Below are 14,476 nucleotides of genomic sequence, written 5' to 3' on the forward strand. Positions count from 1 at the left end.
GGAAGTAGATACTTCATAAGGAGAATAAAGAATGAAATGAGAATGTATGTGGGAAGAAACTGCAGCAGGACCCATGAGTTGAATAAAACACAGGAACAAGTGACCAAAAAAAGAAAGAAAAATAAAATAGAAAATACAAATGACGCTTGGGAAAAGAATTGGAAGAAATAATTGAAAGACTAATGCATATACAGTCATATCACAATTATAAACATTTGTAACTCAAAGCTTTCAAATACTAAAGTGAAAAGCAGAAAGCAGTAAAAATTAAGATCAAAAGAAATAAAATTGTGTAATTCAGATTATGCAGATATATTCCAAATGTAAAAGTAGTAAAGAAAATTAGTTCACAGAGTTTACCCATTATATAACCTTATAAAATCTGAAGACTTATAAAAGGAGAGCCTGGTAACACTGTCAAAGTTAATGAACAAGTCTCGGATGTAGTAGGCAATTCAGAAGGGAGCAGAGGTAGAAAGAAATAAGTAGTGAGTCAAGGAGAGGAGAAATACTTAGAAGATGCGGAAAGTGGTTCACTTACCTGTGATCCCATTTGGCAATAACGCTAAACTGTTGAGGAAGAGGGAAAAAAGAAAGAGCATGTAATGTTGCCAACCACATACATTTTTGAAAAATTCCCAACTCAATAAGTTAGTCAAAGAGCAAAATCATGTAAGTGACTATTTGAAAAAAGGATATGAATGTACCAAAATCTTAATAGCTAATTTTCTAATAGGGTTGAAGGGAGTTAAAATGTACAGGGCAGGGGTGGCACTGAATCGAGAGATTGCTTTCCCTTTATTCAATACTATAAATGTCTGAAAAAGAAAACAAACACATAAAACAGAAGTTAGAAATGCAATATTAAAACTAAGAACAATTTGAGAAAAAAGTGATAAAATTTTTTTAGAAATATGATTTTATAAAATAATAATATACTAACTACTAACATATGACATGATGCTACGTATTTTCTCTTTCTGAATGCTATAAACTCCCCTAATTTGGCGAGAGATATGAGGATTTAAGGAACATAAAGAAAATATATAGTCATTACCATAGGAATACTTAGCATCACCATCAAGTTTTAATATCAGTATTTTCAAACTGTATTTATAATTCACAAAGAGCTCAAGAATGAGGCTTTGACTACTTTTTCAATTTGATAAAAGCCTTCTCACAGGAACTTCAGTGTTTTCTGGAGGTGGTAGTTGATCAAATGCTTTTAGGGGGCACTTGGAAGTCACCTGCTTTTATTTCTTCTTGAGGGAACCATGGAATGGGCCAAATTTATATGTGAGGGAATAAATGTGCTGAAAATCAAAGTACCTTTTGTAGAGCTAGATATTATAAAGAGAACTTTGTATACGACTCCTGGAAATATTGTTTTTAATGCATAAAAAATAAACTCCTTGTCTTTACTTTCTGCTTCACCACACTGTAAGGTCAGCAGACTTTTGCCCTTCCTCATTTCCCCCACTGCAAGATGCTCTTTCAGCTCTCTGCCTGTCCTGGTCGTGGGTTCAAATAAGTGCTTCCCAAAGACTCTAGGACAACGGGGCCATGGCATGGTCAAGCCCATTACTACCATAGTGATACTTCAGACAGAGGGGAGGTGGCACAACATTCTTCACCTAACATGCCTCGCACTAGCCCAGAAGCAATTAGGAAGTAGAGGAAATAAAGGCAACTTGACTAAGAACTCACTTTCTTATTGATATAATAGGGATCCAGATCCTCCAGCGGCTCTGACACCATCTCTGGAGGAATGTCTCCATAAATAAATGGAAGGGATTTTCCTGCTTCCAAGTCACTATTTGGCTTTGGGCCACTTTCATCATCCTCATCCTTGCGCTCTTGTTTGGGTCTCTTAGCTTTCTCTTCTGCAATGCGTTGTTCAATAGCAGCAAGGGATTCCCTGGTAAAGAAGCGGAAGCTGTCAGGTCCTGGCGGTACCAGCACTGACTGTGCCATCTTTTCATCCTGCTTCTTTAATCACTGTTTAGCTCCTTGCATAAGAAAGTGCTATGGAAACAACAGAGAGAGAGAGAGAAAGACAGAGAGGGAAAAAAAGCAATGGTCGTTAGGATAAAAGGGCAATGACATGATATTGAGATATCATACATACAAACGAAGCTATCTGTAGTATTTTACTAAGGAAGCTGCACTTGGCATTCAGGGGATTCGCCTGCATGCATTCATCTGCTTGCATGGAGATCTATCTTTCACATTCAGTAGGTGTCTATGAGGTAATCTAATCTCCCACTCCCAAAATGTTTTAAGTGAAAATATCCAACTCGGAGCTCAGAAATGGAGGATACTGGTTTGTGCTTGCTGCTTCATTTGTGTGAATTATTTTGGCAGCCATCTTTTTCAGCATCCTTTCTGAAAAAAAAAATATATCAGAGATCCATAACAAGAGATGAATAATCACTCAAAATTGTAGAACTGTGGTGTGTGAAGATCTTGCATGTATCTCTCCATATTTTTTTTTTCCATGTTCCTTTTGGCCCACTCTCCACGTTAAAGAGCTGATTTGAAAATCAATGCACCTGGTAAAGAGCTCTGGAAATCCTGAAATGCCAGGCTGTGGAAACCTAGGTAGATTCTGCTTGAACGCAAGGAGCGGGAAGGAGCAGGGGATGCCCGGTTGTATTTGGAATTGCTCGGAAGCTACACAGGAAGGGACCTGGCTCCTGCCAAACCAGGCAGGAAGTCACCCACGTCAGAGGTCTGGAGCTTGGACCCCCTGGTTGAGCACCTGCTGCTAGCTGGTGTAATTGCTTCTTAAATTAACAAATTTGCAGTATCTTAGGAAATACTGTAGAGAGAGCTCATTTTCTCAAATGATGTCCATTTCTTAAAAATCCACATAGCAGATTTGGACTTGAAAAAATAAGGTTTAAGATAGTTTATCTTTAACATGAGCTCCATTTATTTTGGTTTTTGTGGTAACATAAATGTGGTTTTACTGTATTCTAACCGTATTTTATTGGGCTAGCATATATAATTTAAGTGAGCACACCAATCATTCCAAACGTTATCTCTGAATCAGTGGCAAGAGTTTCTGTGCTTTCTGAAACAATATAACCAAAATCTTGACTCCTGAATGCCGCCTATATACAATCAATTATCCATTTTCCTTCTTTGTAAAATATCAGTCCATTCTAACCCTTACCCTACAGGAATGAGCATTCCCATTTAATTGTATGAGGTGCATTATCTAAGAGTAAAATTCATTCACATCCAGGTCACTCCTGCAGCATATGTCAGATCAAATAGGGAAATCTAAAATAAGATAATTACTGCATCATTTCCACATTTTTTTTTTGAAGTAGACCAGGACCTTTCAGCCACCAGTAGCAGACTGCCCTCTTAGAATCCCAACGCCTCTAAAACATGCCTCATTTTCCTCACCCATCCCCAGAGACCCTTATGCCTATCGACAGGCACAGGAATGAAGAAGGTCCCGGCACACTTCAGGGAGGAAACTGCCATGCCTGGATGCTCTAATAGAAGAGACATGCTAAAACATGCAGCCAGCAGCTTCAAAATGAAAGTGGTCCTCTGCAGATTCCCCCAGGATTCTACTGTAAAGGTAGAGAAGCATCACAGAAAATAAGCATAATAAGAATATTAAAACATTACCCCTGCAGAGTCTTTTACACCCAGAGTTTAGGATTGATAAGCTGGCACCAAGAAGACTGCAGCTAAAATTCCATCATGCTTTTTTTTTTTCTTTTTTTCATTTTTTTTTAAAATTTCTCCTTCAGAGACCACACCTAACTTCCTGTGAAAGGATTCTGGTAACTGAAGTAAGACCAGGCATTTCCTGTGTGGGAACTACAAAATGGCATTATTATAGCTACCACTAGAGGGCAGAGGAGCTGTGAAGAGAAAACCCTCAATGTACACACAGAAGCGTGTTTGAAACAGCTCAAAGCTCTCAGTAATGGAGCTCTGATCTTCTAAAGGCTTTTCTTAGAACGTTAAGACTTAGCCGGTTTCAATCACTAATTTTGTTAATGAATAGTGCTTCTGTTCATGCTTTTTATTTGCTAAGCCAAACGTCACTGAATGGATAAAAATAATTCAAAGTAAAAAAGAAGGTAAATAATAAAGGGCTAAAAGTAAAAACTTATAAAACAGCAATTATATTAATGAAAGTCTTACCTACATGGGATTTAACATTAACCTCAGACCCAGAGTCTCTGAAATCCAATAAAGGCCTTTGCTAGTTCAACAAAGAGCTAGCTAAACTAACTTTCCCTAGAAATAAAATTAAACTAATAGGACACCAATCTTATTTTATCTCTAATTTAAGTGGCTGAAAAGCAACCGGAAAACATGAAAGCCAAAAGGAGACTAAATTCCAGTACTTAGATTAATAACATAGTTAAGATTTGAGGACTAATATGTGCCAGTCACTGACTGGGCTGAGTCTGCATATACTGTATCATTCCATCTCCCCACAATTCCATCAGATAAAGGCTTTCATGATCCTTATTTGAAAATCTAAGAAAGGAAATACATCGAGGTTAGGAAGTTACCTCAAATCACAGTCAGGATTCAGACTCAAAATCTGTGAGCTTTATTCAATTATGCTACTGCTAAGTCACTTCAGTCGTGTCCGACTCTGTGCGACCCCATAGACGGCAGCCCACCAGGCTCCCCCGTCCCTGGGATTCTCCAGCAAGAACACTGGAGTGGGTTGCCATTTCCCTCTCCAATGCATGAAAGTGAAAGTGAAAGTAAAGTCGCTCAGTCGTGTCTGACCATCAGCAACCCCATGGACTGCAGCCTTCCAGGCTCCTCCATCCATGGGATTTTCCAGGCAAGAGTACTGGAGTGGGGAGCCATTGTCTTCTCCGTTATTCAATTATAAACAACACAAAAACCGAAACACCTGCTTACGTAAGTAAACCTAAAATAAAGATTAAATAAAATCGGTAAGAGGAAACAATTATAATCAGAAACAGTCATGATTGCAGTGCTAGTGGTAAAGAACTTGCCTGCCAGTGTAGGAGACACAGGAGACTAGGGTTCAATCCCTGGGTCTAGAAGATCCCCTGGAGTAGAAAATGGCAATGCACTCCAGTATTCTTGCCTGGAAAATTCCATGGACAGAGGGGCCTGGTGAGCTACAGTCCATAGCGTTTCAGAGAGTCAGACACAACTGAGCAACTGACCATATCTACATTTTTTGCATATTTTCTGGCTTCACCATTTTCATTAGAAAGGCTATTTTTTTTAAGTGTTTGACCTGTGATTTTCTTTTTTCAAACTTTAAACTTTTCGCTTTGTATTGGGGTATAGCTGATCCAACAATGTTGTGATAGCTTCAGGTTCACAGCAAAGGGATTCACCCACACACACATATCCACTCTCCCCCAAGCCTCCCTCCCATCCAAGCTAGGACATAACATTGAACAGAGTTCCATATGCTACACAATAGGTTGGTTTTCCATTTGAACATAGTGTTGTGTACATGACCTTCCCAAACTTCTTAACTATTCCTTCTACTGGCAACCAAAACTGTATTTTCTAAGTCTGTGAGTCTTTTTCTTTTACTTCTGCAGGTAAGTTCATTTGTATCATTAGAAAAACTGTTTAAGACAGGCAAGAAGCAGATATTGCCAAAAAATAACTCTGTAATTCATTCTAGCAAGTCTCTTTTGGTAATAGAAGCAAAAGAATGACCCAAAATGGCTTAGGTAAGAGAAAGAAAGAAAGGAGAAAAAAAAGAAGAAGAAAAGATTAGGAGGAGGGATGGAGGGAGGAAAGTGGGGAGGGAGAGAGGGAGGAGAGAAAAAAGAAGAAAAGAAAGGAAAAGGAACATGGGGATTCATTGTCAAGGTTTGTTGTCTAAGGCTAGCTATAGGCATAAATGCTTTGGAAGCCCAATGATGTTACCAGAATCTAGTTATGCTGTATGCTTTGGCTCTAACTTCTATCGTGATAGCTTTTCGTTCCTTATTATAGTAAGATGCTATAGCATCTCTGACTTCCCAATATCACAGATTTAAATCCAATAGGGACAAAGACCCAGAAAAAATCTCATTGCGTCTCATTAGCTTCAGCTGGGTCACATGCTTATCCCTGAAGCAATCACTCTGTCCAGGGAGATGCCATGCTTTGTGCTTTGATTGGCTTCTCCTAAGCCAATGCCTCATCCTGGAACTAGGAGGAAGTTCTACTTGAAACCTATGAACAGTGAGGATTGTGGTGGTGGCACAGCAACATTCCTGAAATGCAGAGCTTGTGTACTATTACTGGAATAAAAGGGGGTTGATTCTGGCCAACAAAAACAAGCAAGCAAACAAGTATGCACGCTGGTCACAGAGTGGTCGTATTTGCAGTGTTTCAATACTCAAGTAACTCTGTGTGTGCTTGTGTAGGTGTAGGTGTTGCAAGAGGGCATCAGAGGGCAGACACACTGAAACCATACTCACAGAAAACTAGTCAATCTAATCACTAGGACCACAGCCTTATCTAACTCAATGAAACTAAGCCATGTCCGTGGGGCAACCCAAGACGGGCAGGTCATGGTGGAGAGATCTGACAGAATGTGGTCCACTGGAGAAGGGAATGGCAAACCGCTTCAGTATTCTTGCCTTGAGAACCCTATGAACAGTATGAAAAGGCAAAATGATAGGATACTGAAAGAGAAACTCCCCAGGTCAGTAGGTACCCAATATGCTACTGGAGATCAGTGGAGAAATAACTCCAGAAAGAATGATGACAGAGGATGAGATGGCTGGATGGCATCACTGACTCAATGGACGTGAGTCTGAGTGAACTCCGGGAGTTGGTGATGGACAGGGAGGCCTGGCGTGCTGCGATTCATGGGGTCGCAAAGAGTCGGACATGACTGAGTGACTGAACTGAACTGGACTAAACTGATATACACATATATATGGAGAGCATAGAGGGTATGTTTATACACATATATCATTTTCTAGCTTCATCATTTTCATTAGGAAAAGTTTCATTGCCTTCCATGTATATCATTTTAAAGACTTAGAAACCAGGCAAGAAATTTAGATTACTTCCTCAGAGTAACTTGTCCTACCACAATAAAATATTTTACAAATCTCTATGATGAGCACTAACTTCATTTATCAAATGAACACAAGCATACTACAGAGATCAGGTTTAGTCCTATGCAACTGCAATAAAGTGAATATTACAATAAAGTCAGTCACAGGAATTTTTTGGTTTCCCAGTGCATACACAAGTTATGTTTACACTATACTTTAGTGTAAGTGTGCAATAGCTTTATGTCTTAAAATGTACAGACCTTAATTGAAACTTAATTTATTGCTAAAAATTACTAAAAATTCTAATCATCTGAACCTTCAATGAGTCATAATCTTTTTGTAACAGTAACATCAAAGACCACTGATCATTGATCACCATAACAAATATAATAATAATAAAATGTTTGAAATATTTTGAAAATTACCAAAGTATGACACAGAGACAGGAAGTGAGTAAAGACTGTTGGAAAAATGATGATGATAGACTTGCTCAGCAAATGGTTGCTGAAAACTTTTAATTTCTAAAAAACACAATAAAGTAAAGTGCAATTAAAAGAAAAACAAGATATGCCTGTATCTGAATATTCTAGTCTTATTTTACAGATGTGCTCAACAATAGACTAACTTGTTATACAAAAGATTCTATTAATAATTTAAAAAGTAAACTAAAAAGCAAAAAATTTACAAACTGTTTTGCCAAATATTCGGGGGGCAGTGATCAACATAGATAGTGCTTATTTTTTGCCAGGCATTATTTTAAGAAGTATGTTGTTGTGTTGTTGAAGAGTGTTACTGGGTCATGCCTGACTCTTTGCAAACCCATGGACTGTAGCCTGTCAGGCTCCTCTATCCATGGAATTCTCCAGGCAAGAATACTGGAGTGGGTTGCCATGCCCTTCTCCAGGGGATCTTCCTGACCCAGGGATTGAACCAGAGTCTCCTGCATTGCGGGTGGATTCTTTACCCTTTGAACCACCAGAGAAGCCCAAGTGAAAGTGTTAGCCTCTCAGAAGTGTGTGATTCTTTGTGACTGCATGGACTGTATAGCTTGCCAGGCTCCTCTGTTCATGGAATTCTCTAGGCAAGAATATTGGACCATTTAATTTTTATAACTATCTGATAAAGTAGATATTGTGATCATCCTCACTTATAACAAGAGGAAACTGGGGTACCAAGAAGTTAAATAATTTGCAACATGTATAAGTTCTCACAGTTAGAAGTGTAATCAGGATTTGAACCCATGCTCCCAGGCTACAGAATCTATGTTCTAACCATCATGTGCTGCTTCTTAAGTCGTTTTCCAGAATTATTCACTCTCACGAACACTCCCAAGATATGTGAATTTACATTAGTTGTATGATCACCCCTTCCTCTCCCATTACTCCTAGTCAGTGAGTGTGTCATAGGATATTTAAAAGGATAAACCACCAATATTTTACCAAAACATCCAAGACATATGATGAACAACATCTAAATATTTTTTCTGTTTCAAATTGACTTTTGTAAAATATAGATAGGAACCATAGTCTCTTATTTCTGATTTTCTTGGATGAGATTTTCAGAAGTCATGCACATTAGTTTTTCTTGCATTTGTTCTGCCCTTGGTTAACATCATACTGACATTTTATGAGAATGCTAAATGATACATGTTACATAGCTTTTAAATTTCATTAGTTGTACTAGTTTACAGGCAGAAGATTTTGTATTACAACTTTTAAGGCCAGAGGCTATATTAGGGAAGACCTATAAATAATGGGAAAGGCAAGCAATGTTATTTTAAGTAGTTGGAAAAACAGTTAGAATTGGATTTCTAGATTCTGATGACATTTTTATGTTTCCTTTTCAATTCCTTATGTTTTAAATTTGTCTCACTTATAAAAGAGGAACATTAATTTTCTAAATTGAAATATAAAAGAAAAATTAAGCCATGTTATTACACATAATGATATCTATAAAATAGTATTACATTTATATGAAAGGGCAATAACAAAACAAAGAAGTAACAAATAGGATATGACTTTAATTCCTTTCCATGAAGATCTACATTTATATAAATAAGTACTCTAAAGTTAAATTTATATGAAGAACATTATTGGCTTATTACATTTCATAGATAAATAATTATAAAAGTTTATATCATAATTACTGACTGTGGAAAGTGTTTAAAAAACTTAGAGGATTTAGAACCCAAGAGTTAAGAAAGCTGAGAAAGACTAAGGGATCTCTTTTTCTGAAAGTGATCTTTTAATTCTATTTTACAACTGTTATTTTGAGTTTTCTTCAGCACATTAATACTGATAACAAGCCAAGGAAATATTTGCTAAATATTACCTGAAGATTTATTTTCTGTATTTTCTAGTTTCTTTATTCCATAGGTTTGAGTCTATTTTCTCACAAACTCTTTGATTGTCACTGCTGTGTTTTTGCATATCCTTATCTTTTTAACCTTGATCCACTAGCTCAATTCTGTAACTAACAATTTTCATAAGAGCGAGAAAGATCTGAATAACTAGACTTATGTGTTGCCTCACTACAGATTAGAGGAAGAACATAACAGAAAATAAAAGACATAGGCTCAGTATGTACTGTTCAGTGTTCCTTTAAATGACTGTTATGTTTTAAATACATTTTGTTTTTCTTTAACAGAAATGTACTCTGATGTTATCGTGATCCCTGGGAAATATCATTCGATGTTAACAATAACCACTTTCAAAAAATTTCCTGGAAAAAAACATTATATATGAGATACACCTCTATTTTTATACAAGCATTTTTATTTTATTGAAAGTAGAGTGGCAACTTGTTTCTACATCCTTTCTTAATTTTCAGATGTATTAAACAGAGATTCCCATCTGTGAACTACTTCAATTCTGCCTAAATGACTTATCAGCTGGAAGTCCACCTCTAATCTGATGACATACCAGTTTGCTTTTTGATGGATTGATCATACTGGAATTACAGAATTCTACTTCTGGATATTAATAGTCAAGCAAGGAAGAAAATTTCCTAAGGTATGATCCTCCCTATGAGAATGAGACATTTCCATGTGCTCCAAATACTTTAATATTTCTAGCTCAGTTTTCTTCAGTCCTTCTGTGTCACTGAGTACTGCTACCCAAAACTGTCCCCCTCAGCCTCCATCCTCTTTAATAGGAGAAAAAAAAAGTGCCCTCTCAACTCTTAAGTGGGATAGTAGATCTGAATGTCGGGGCATCTTCCCCAGGAAAGAACAAGAAAGCAGAGCCAAGAGCAGAAGGTCTTTGGAATGAAAAACAGTGCTCTCAAAAAACAGGTACATTCCAGAGTGTCCTGGATACAAAACTTGTGCGTGCCAGTGTGTGTGTGCACACATGTGATGCACGTGTGTGCCTCAGAGAGACAGAGATCTAGAGATGAGAATGAATGCCTGAAGAGACCACAGGTTTGTTTCTTCATGCCATGTTAACACGATCTAAATTCTGGTTCTACTGGTTACCACACTTGATTCTTGTAATATTTTGTGAAAGACGTAATATTATTGTCACTTTCCTAATGTGCAGTGTGATATAGGCTTATGGTAGGCTGTGTAACCTGGCACGGTCACACGGAGCCAGCATTTAAACTCACATGTGTCTGATGTCAAATTCTAAATAAACTTCGTTGTCCCATTTTCCATCAAGAGTGAGAAAAGTACCACTGATTCACAAATTGAGAAGGGTATTGTGAAATACATCTGATTCTTTAAGTCACTGGATCCCCATCTATAGCTCAGATATTCATGGGATACTCTACGCCCGCGTGGGTGCTCAGTTGTGTCAGACCCTTTGGGACCCCATGGACTGTAGCACCCCCAGGCTCCTCTGTCCATGGAATTTTCCAGGCAAGACTACTGGAGTGGGGTGCCACTTTCTTCTCCAGGGGAACTTCCTGACCCAATGATTGAACCCGCATGTCCTGCATCTCCTGCATTATCAGGTGGATTCTTTACCACTAGCATCACCTGGGAAGCCCACCCTAGACCCACTACTATTAAACAAACTGGTGGCCTACCAGGAATTACTGTTTCCCCTTCATAATCTTGCTATTGTGAGGCTAGCTTGACTTTTAGCTGGAATAAGATTTAAACTCTCTTAATCTCAGAGTTCGCATCAGTGGAAATGAGGACTCATTTTGAGTTTTATGAAACAAATTTAAAAAGAATAAACTAAGCACTATGATTGAGACATAGTAGATGCTTAGTAAATGCTGGGTTGTTTTTTTTTTCCTTTTTTCAGAGACATCTTAGTGCTGTTGCTTGTCATTTCAGTAATGCCTATCTCTCCATTGTCCCATCTTCCTTATTTTATCCCATTTTTTGTGGTTTCCAGGGTCTAGCATAGTACTCATCTGAGATAAAGTGTTTAGTAAATCATCGATGAATTAACAGTTGTAACCCCGTATCTATTCAGGAGTTTTCTTGGTCTTTGTTTTCTTTCCAGGATAATTTTTGTGTCATGACACCAACTAATTTTTGATTTCTGATTTTGTTGTTTCAGTTATATAGGACTTTACAAGTGACTTCTTACATCTATGGCACCTCCATATACTGAGCTTACTTTACCTAACCCATGCCCTTAACCTAAAGTCAACTACTATCCTCACTGTCTCCCCTCTCCATCCAACCCATGTGTACTTGAACACCACACACATGCACACGCGCACACACACACACACACACACACATGCATATATATAGAGATATGTTTGTTTCTGCTTCCCTAGCTTGTTTCAGCAGCCCAGAAAGTTCAACATTCATGTATCTACCTTTCACAATCTTATCAATTCATCACAAGCCATTGTTCTGTAAATTTTTCTTCCACTTCTGAATTTCCATTATATCAATGTTTAAAGAAGAAAAAATATCATAGCATTAACCTCTTAATGCATACATTAACATATACTACTTCTTGGTCAGTTTTAATGAAAGTATAGCCTGACATCTGTCACTTTCATCCAATTATTATCAACTGATTCTTCATTACCACTTTATATTATAAAGCACAAATTCTCCTGCCTGATATTTAAAGAACATTCCAAATGTCCTTTCCAGTCTTTCCTCCTGTCAACCCTTATTAGTACCCTGTTTTAAAGACACAATAATCTGTTCAAGTTTTCCTAAACCTGCATCATGTTCTCTGTATTTTCACTTCCAAGCTAATGTTTATGCTGTTTTCATGACCTGAAATTCACTATATTACCAATTCAACCTGATAAAACAATAGCAGTTTTAAATCTCAAGTATGACATTTTCCATAAGTACTTTCACATCCTTCCATCTGAATATATCCTTTCACTTTTGAGCCAAATAATACTTGTTTTTTACACACTATTTGATGTACTAATGTGACTGCTTTGAAGTAAGTCTATGAAGCCCTCCTCTTGGTAACTCTAAAAGTTCATAAAGCAATACCTTGTACAAAGTAGACAAAAGAACTAAATAACAGAATATTTCCAAAAGGCGGTATTGAATAACCTGCGGTGCTAGTGTTAAAAAACCCGCCTGCCAATGCAGGAGATGTAAGAGACATGTGTTCAATCCCAGGTTGGGAAGATCCCCTGGAGAACGGCATGACAACCCACTCCAGTATTCTTGTCCTTGAGAATCCCATGGACAGAGAAGCATGGTGGGCTACAGCCGATAGGGTTGCAAAGAATCAGACACAACTAAAGCGACTTAGCATGTGACGTTGAAGGGGTCCTGGATGTAAAATAGGCTCTTGTGACTCGAGAGGACAGATCTAAGATGAATATGTCATAGGAAAAAATTGATTCACTATAAATAATAATGTTCAAATTATTAGACTTGCATAAATCTAAACAACTACTCTTTAATAAGAAGTAATTCTAAGTTATTGGAGATACTCAAGCCAGTACTATAGAAAGAATGCTTGTCTGGGCAAATAATTGGAATACATAACTCCAAAAATATTTTCAACCTCCAGATTGTATGATTGCCTAAAAAGGCAGAGCACCTAATTATCTTTTACTAAAGTGAGAAAAATGAAGGCAGAATTAAACAAATTTTTATGGTTTTTTACATAAATTCTGGATTAGAGATCACTCAACATCCAGAAGTCAGTGAGAAGACACGTTGCCTCCCTGATCAGTGGTTGCTGCTGCCTGGCGATGAGCAGCATGAGGGCAGGAAGCTCCTCTGGAACTGCAAACCACCTCCTTCTCCATTTCTCATTGTATCATGTGGTTTCCCCATAAATATGTGGAACTGAATTAAAAATGAGACTTAATTTGCATTTGCATAACTAGACCAAAAGAGGTCAGAAAGAGGACATAGTAAAAAAAGGATCCTAACAATAAAAGCTGACTTGCTTTAAAAATACAATCAATTATGGCTTTTTAGACCGCAATAAGAAAACACTGAAAAGCAATACTAAGAAGTTATTTTTGCCTCTTTTAAGGATCAAGAATGAATCTATTTATTTTTGTTGAGTTCACATTGTAAACAATATATTTTCAGCAAAAATATGAAAATATATGTCCAGATACATGTCTTCTTTTTTAAAATTAGTTATATTAGTGGTCCAGGCACTTAAGCCAAGAGGGCTATGGCTGTAAACAATTTTGGATTTTTTTCTTTTGGAATTGTTGCCTATTTTCTAGGAAGATAATTTAGAGTTCTTTTTTTCCATGAAACTTCTTTGGCACTCAGCTTCTAGTTACACTTGATTTAGCAACATCACTCATTTTGAGGTACTCTAACTGACTTACTGTTATTTGGTGAGCACCAGGCTTCTGAAGAAAAGGCAATGCCTTTGGAGCCAGAACTAGTTTGCATCTTTACTCTGCTACTTTCCAGCTATGGTTCTTTACGTTTGGAGAGGGCTATAGCAAGGTAAGTAACACTGAAAGAGTGAAATGACCACACAAAAACACCAGCATGTCAACAGGAAGAAGAAACTGGAGCAGGTAGCAGGGACAGTGAGTACACCAGCAGACGCTGCCAACCTCAGTTAGGCCTGCCATCTGGTTGCCCAGCAGTTTTACCGGGGACACCTGTGACATAAATGTCAAGATCAGAGCCCAAGCCAGACCCTGAGAAGCAGCAATCATAACAGATAGAAAGAAAAGCTCGCTGCCACTCAATGCCCTTAGCCTGAGCACAAAAAGGGATGTTGAAAGCAGGATAGCATTCCTGACAGCTCAGAAAAATCTAAGCCTGGATGGCCATCTGCAGGGTGGGACCCGAGAACCACGTTATGGATAGCTATGGGGAGTACAGGGCCAAATTTAGCAGCTAGAAACAGCTCAACGTCAGTAAAGCAGTCAAAGCAAAATGTTGCCTATCCTTGATGCCTAGAAATCTTTGCTGCAATTTTAAGAGATTAGAAAAGGGGTATTTTTTGTGGACCAGGATGCAGTTTTAAAATAGACTAGTTAAACGATATAACACCAATTAAAAT

General features: G+C 37.8%; 1 protein-coding gene across 2 annotated transcripts in view; it reads right to left on the reverse strand.

Annotated features, from left to right (window-relative positions):
* The window catches only part of SCN2A (sodium voltage-gated channel alpha subunit 2), a 144,286-nt gene that overhangs the window by 90,426 nt on the left and 39,384 nt on the right, over positions 1–14,476 (reverse strand). Inside the window, exons 1-3 of one of the 2 annotated variants that reach the window (XM_019971714.2) lie at positions 3,649–3,936; positions 1,708–2,025; positions 700–818 (exon numbers count right to left, since the gene is read on the reverse strand). In XM_019971714.2, coding sequence (XP_019827273.1) covers positions 700–818; positions 1,708–1,974 — 386 coding nt within the window. In that variant the 5' untranslated portion in view covers positions 1,975–2,025; positions 3,649–3,936. Of the gene's footprint in view, positions 1–699; positions 819–1,707; positions 2,026–3,648; positions 3,937–14,476 lie in introns of those variants that run through there. The other variant, XM_070803948.1, reaches the window with a different exon arrangement.

The sequence above is a fragment of the Bos indicus genome, chromosome 2 (assembly GCF_029378745.1).
Source record: "Bos indicus isolate NIAB-ARS_2022 breed Sahiwal x Tharparkar chromosome 2, NIAB-ARS_B.indTharparkar_mat_pri_1.0, whole genome shotgun sequence".
Lineage (NCBI taxonomy): Eukaryota > Metazoa > Chordata > Mammalia > Artiodactyla > Bovidae > Bos > Bos indicus.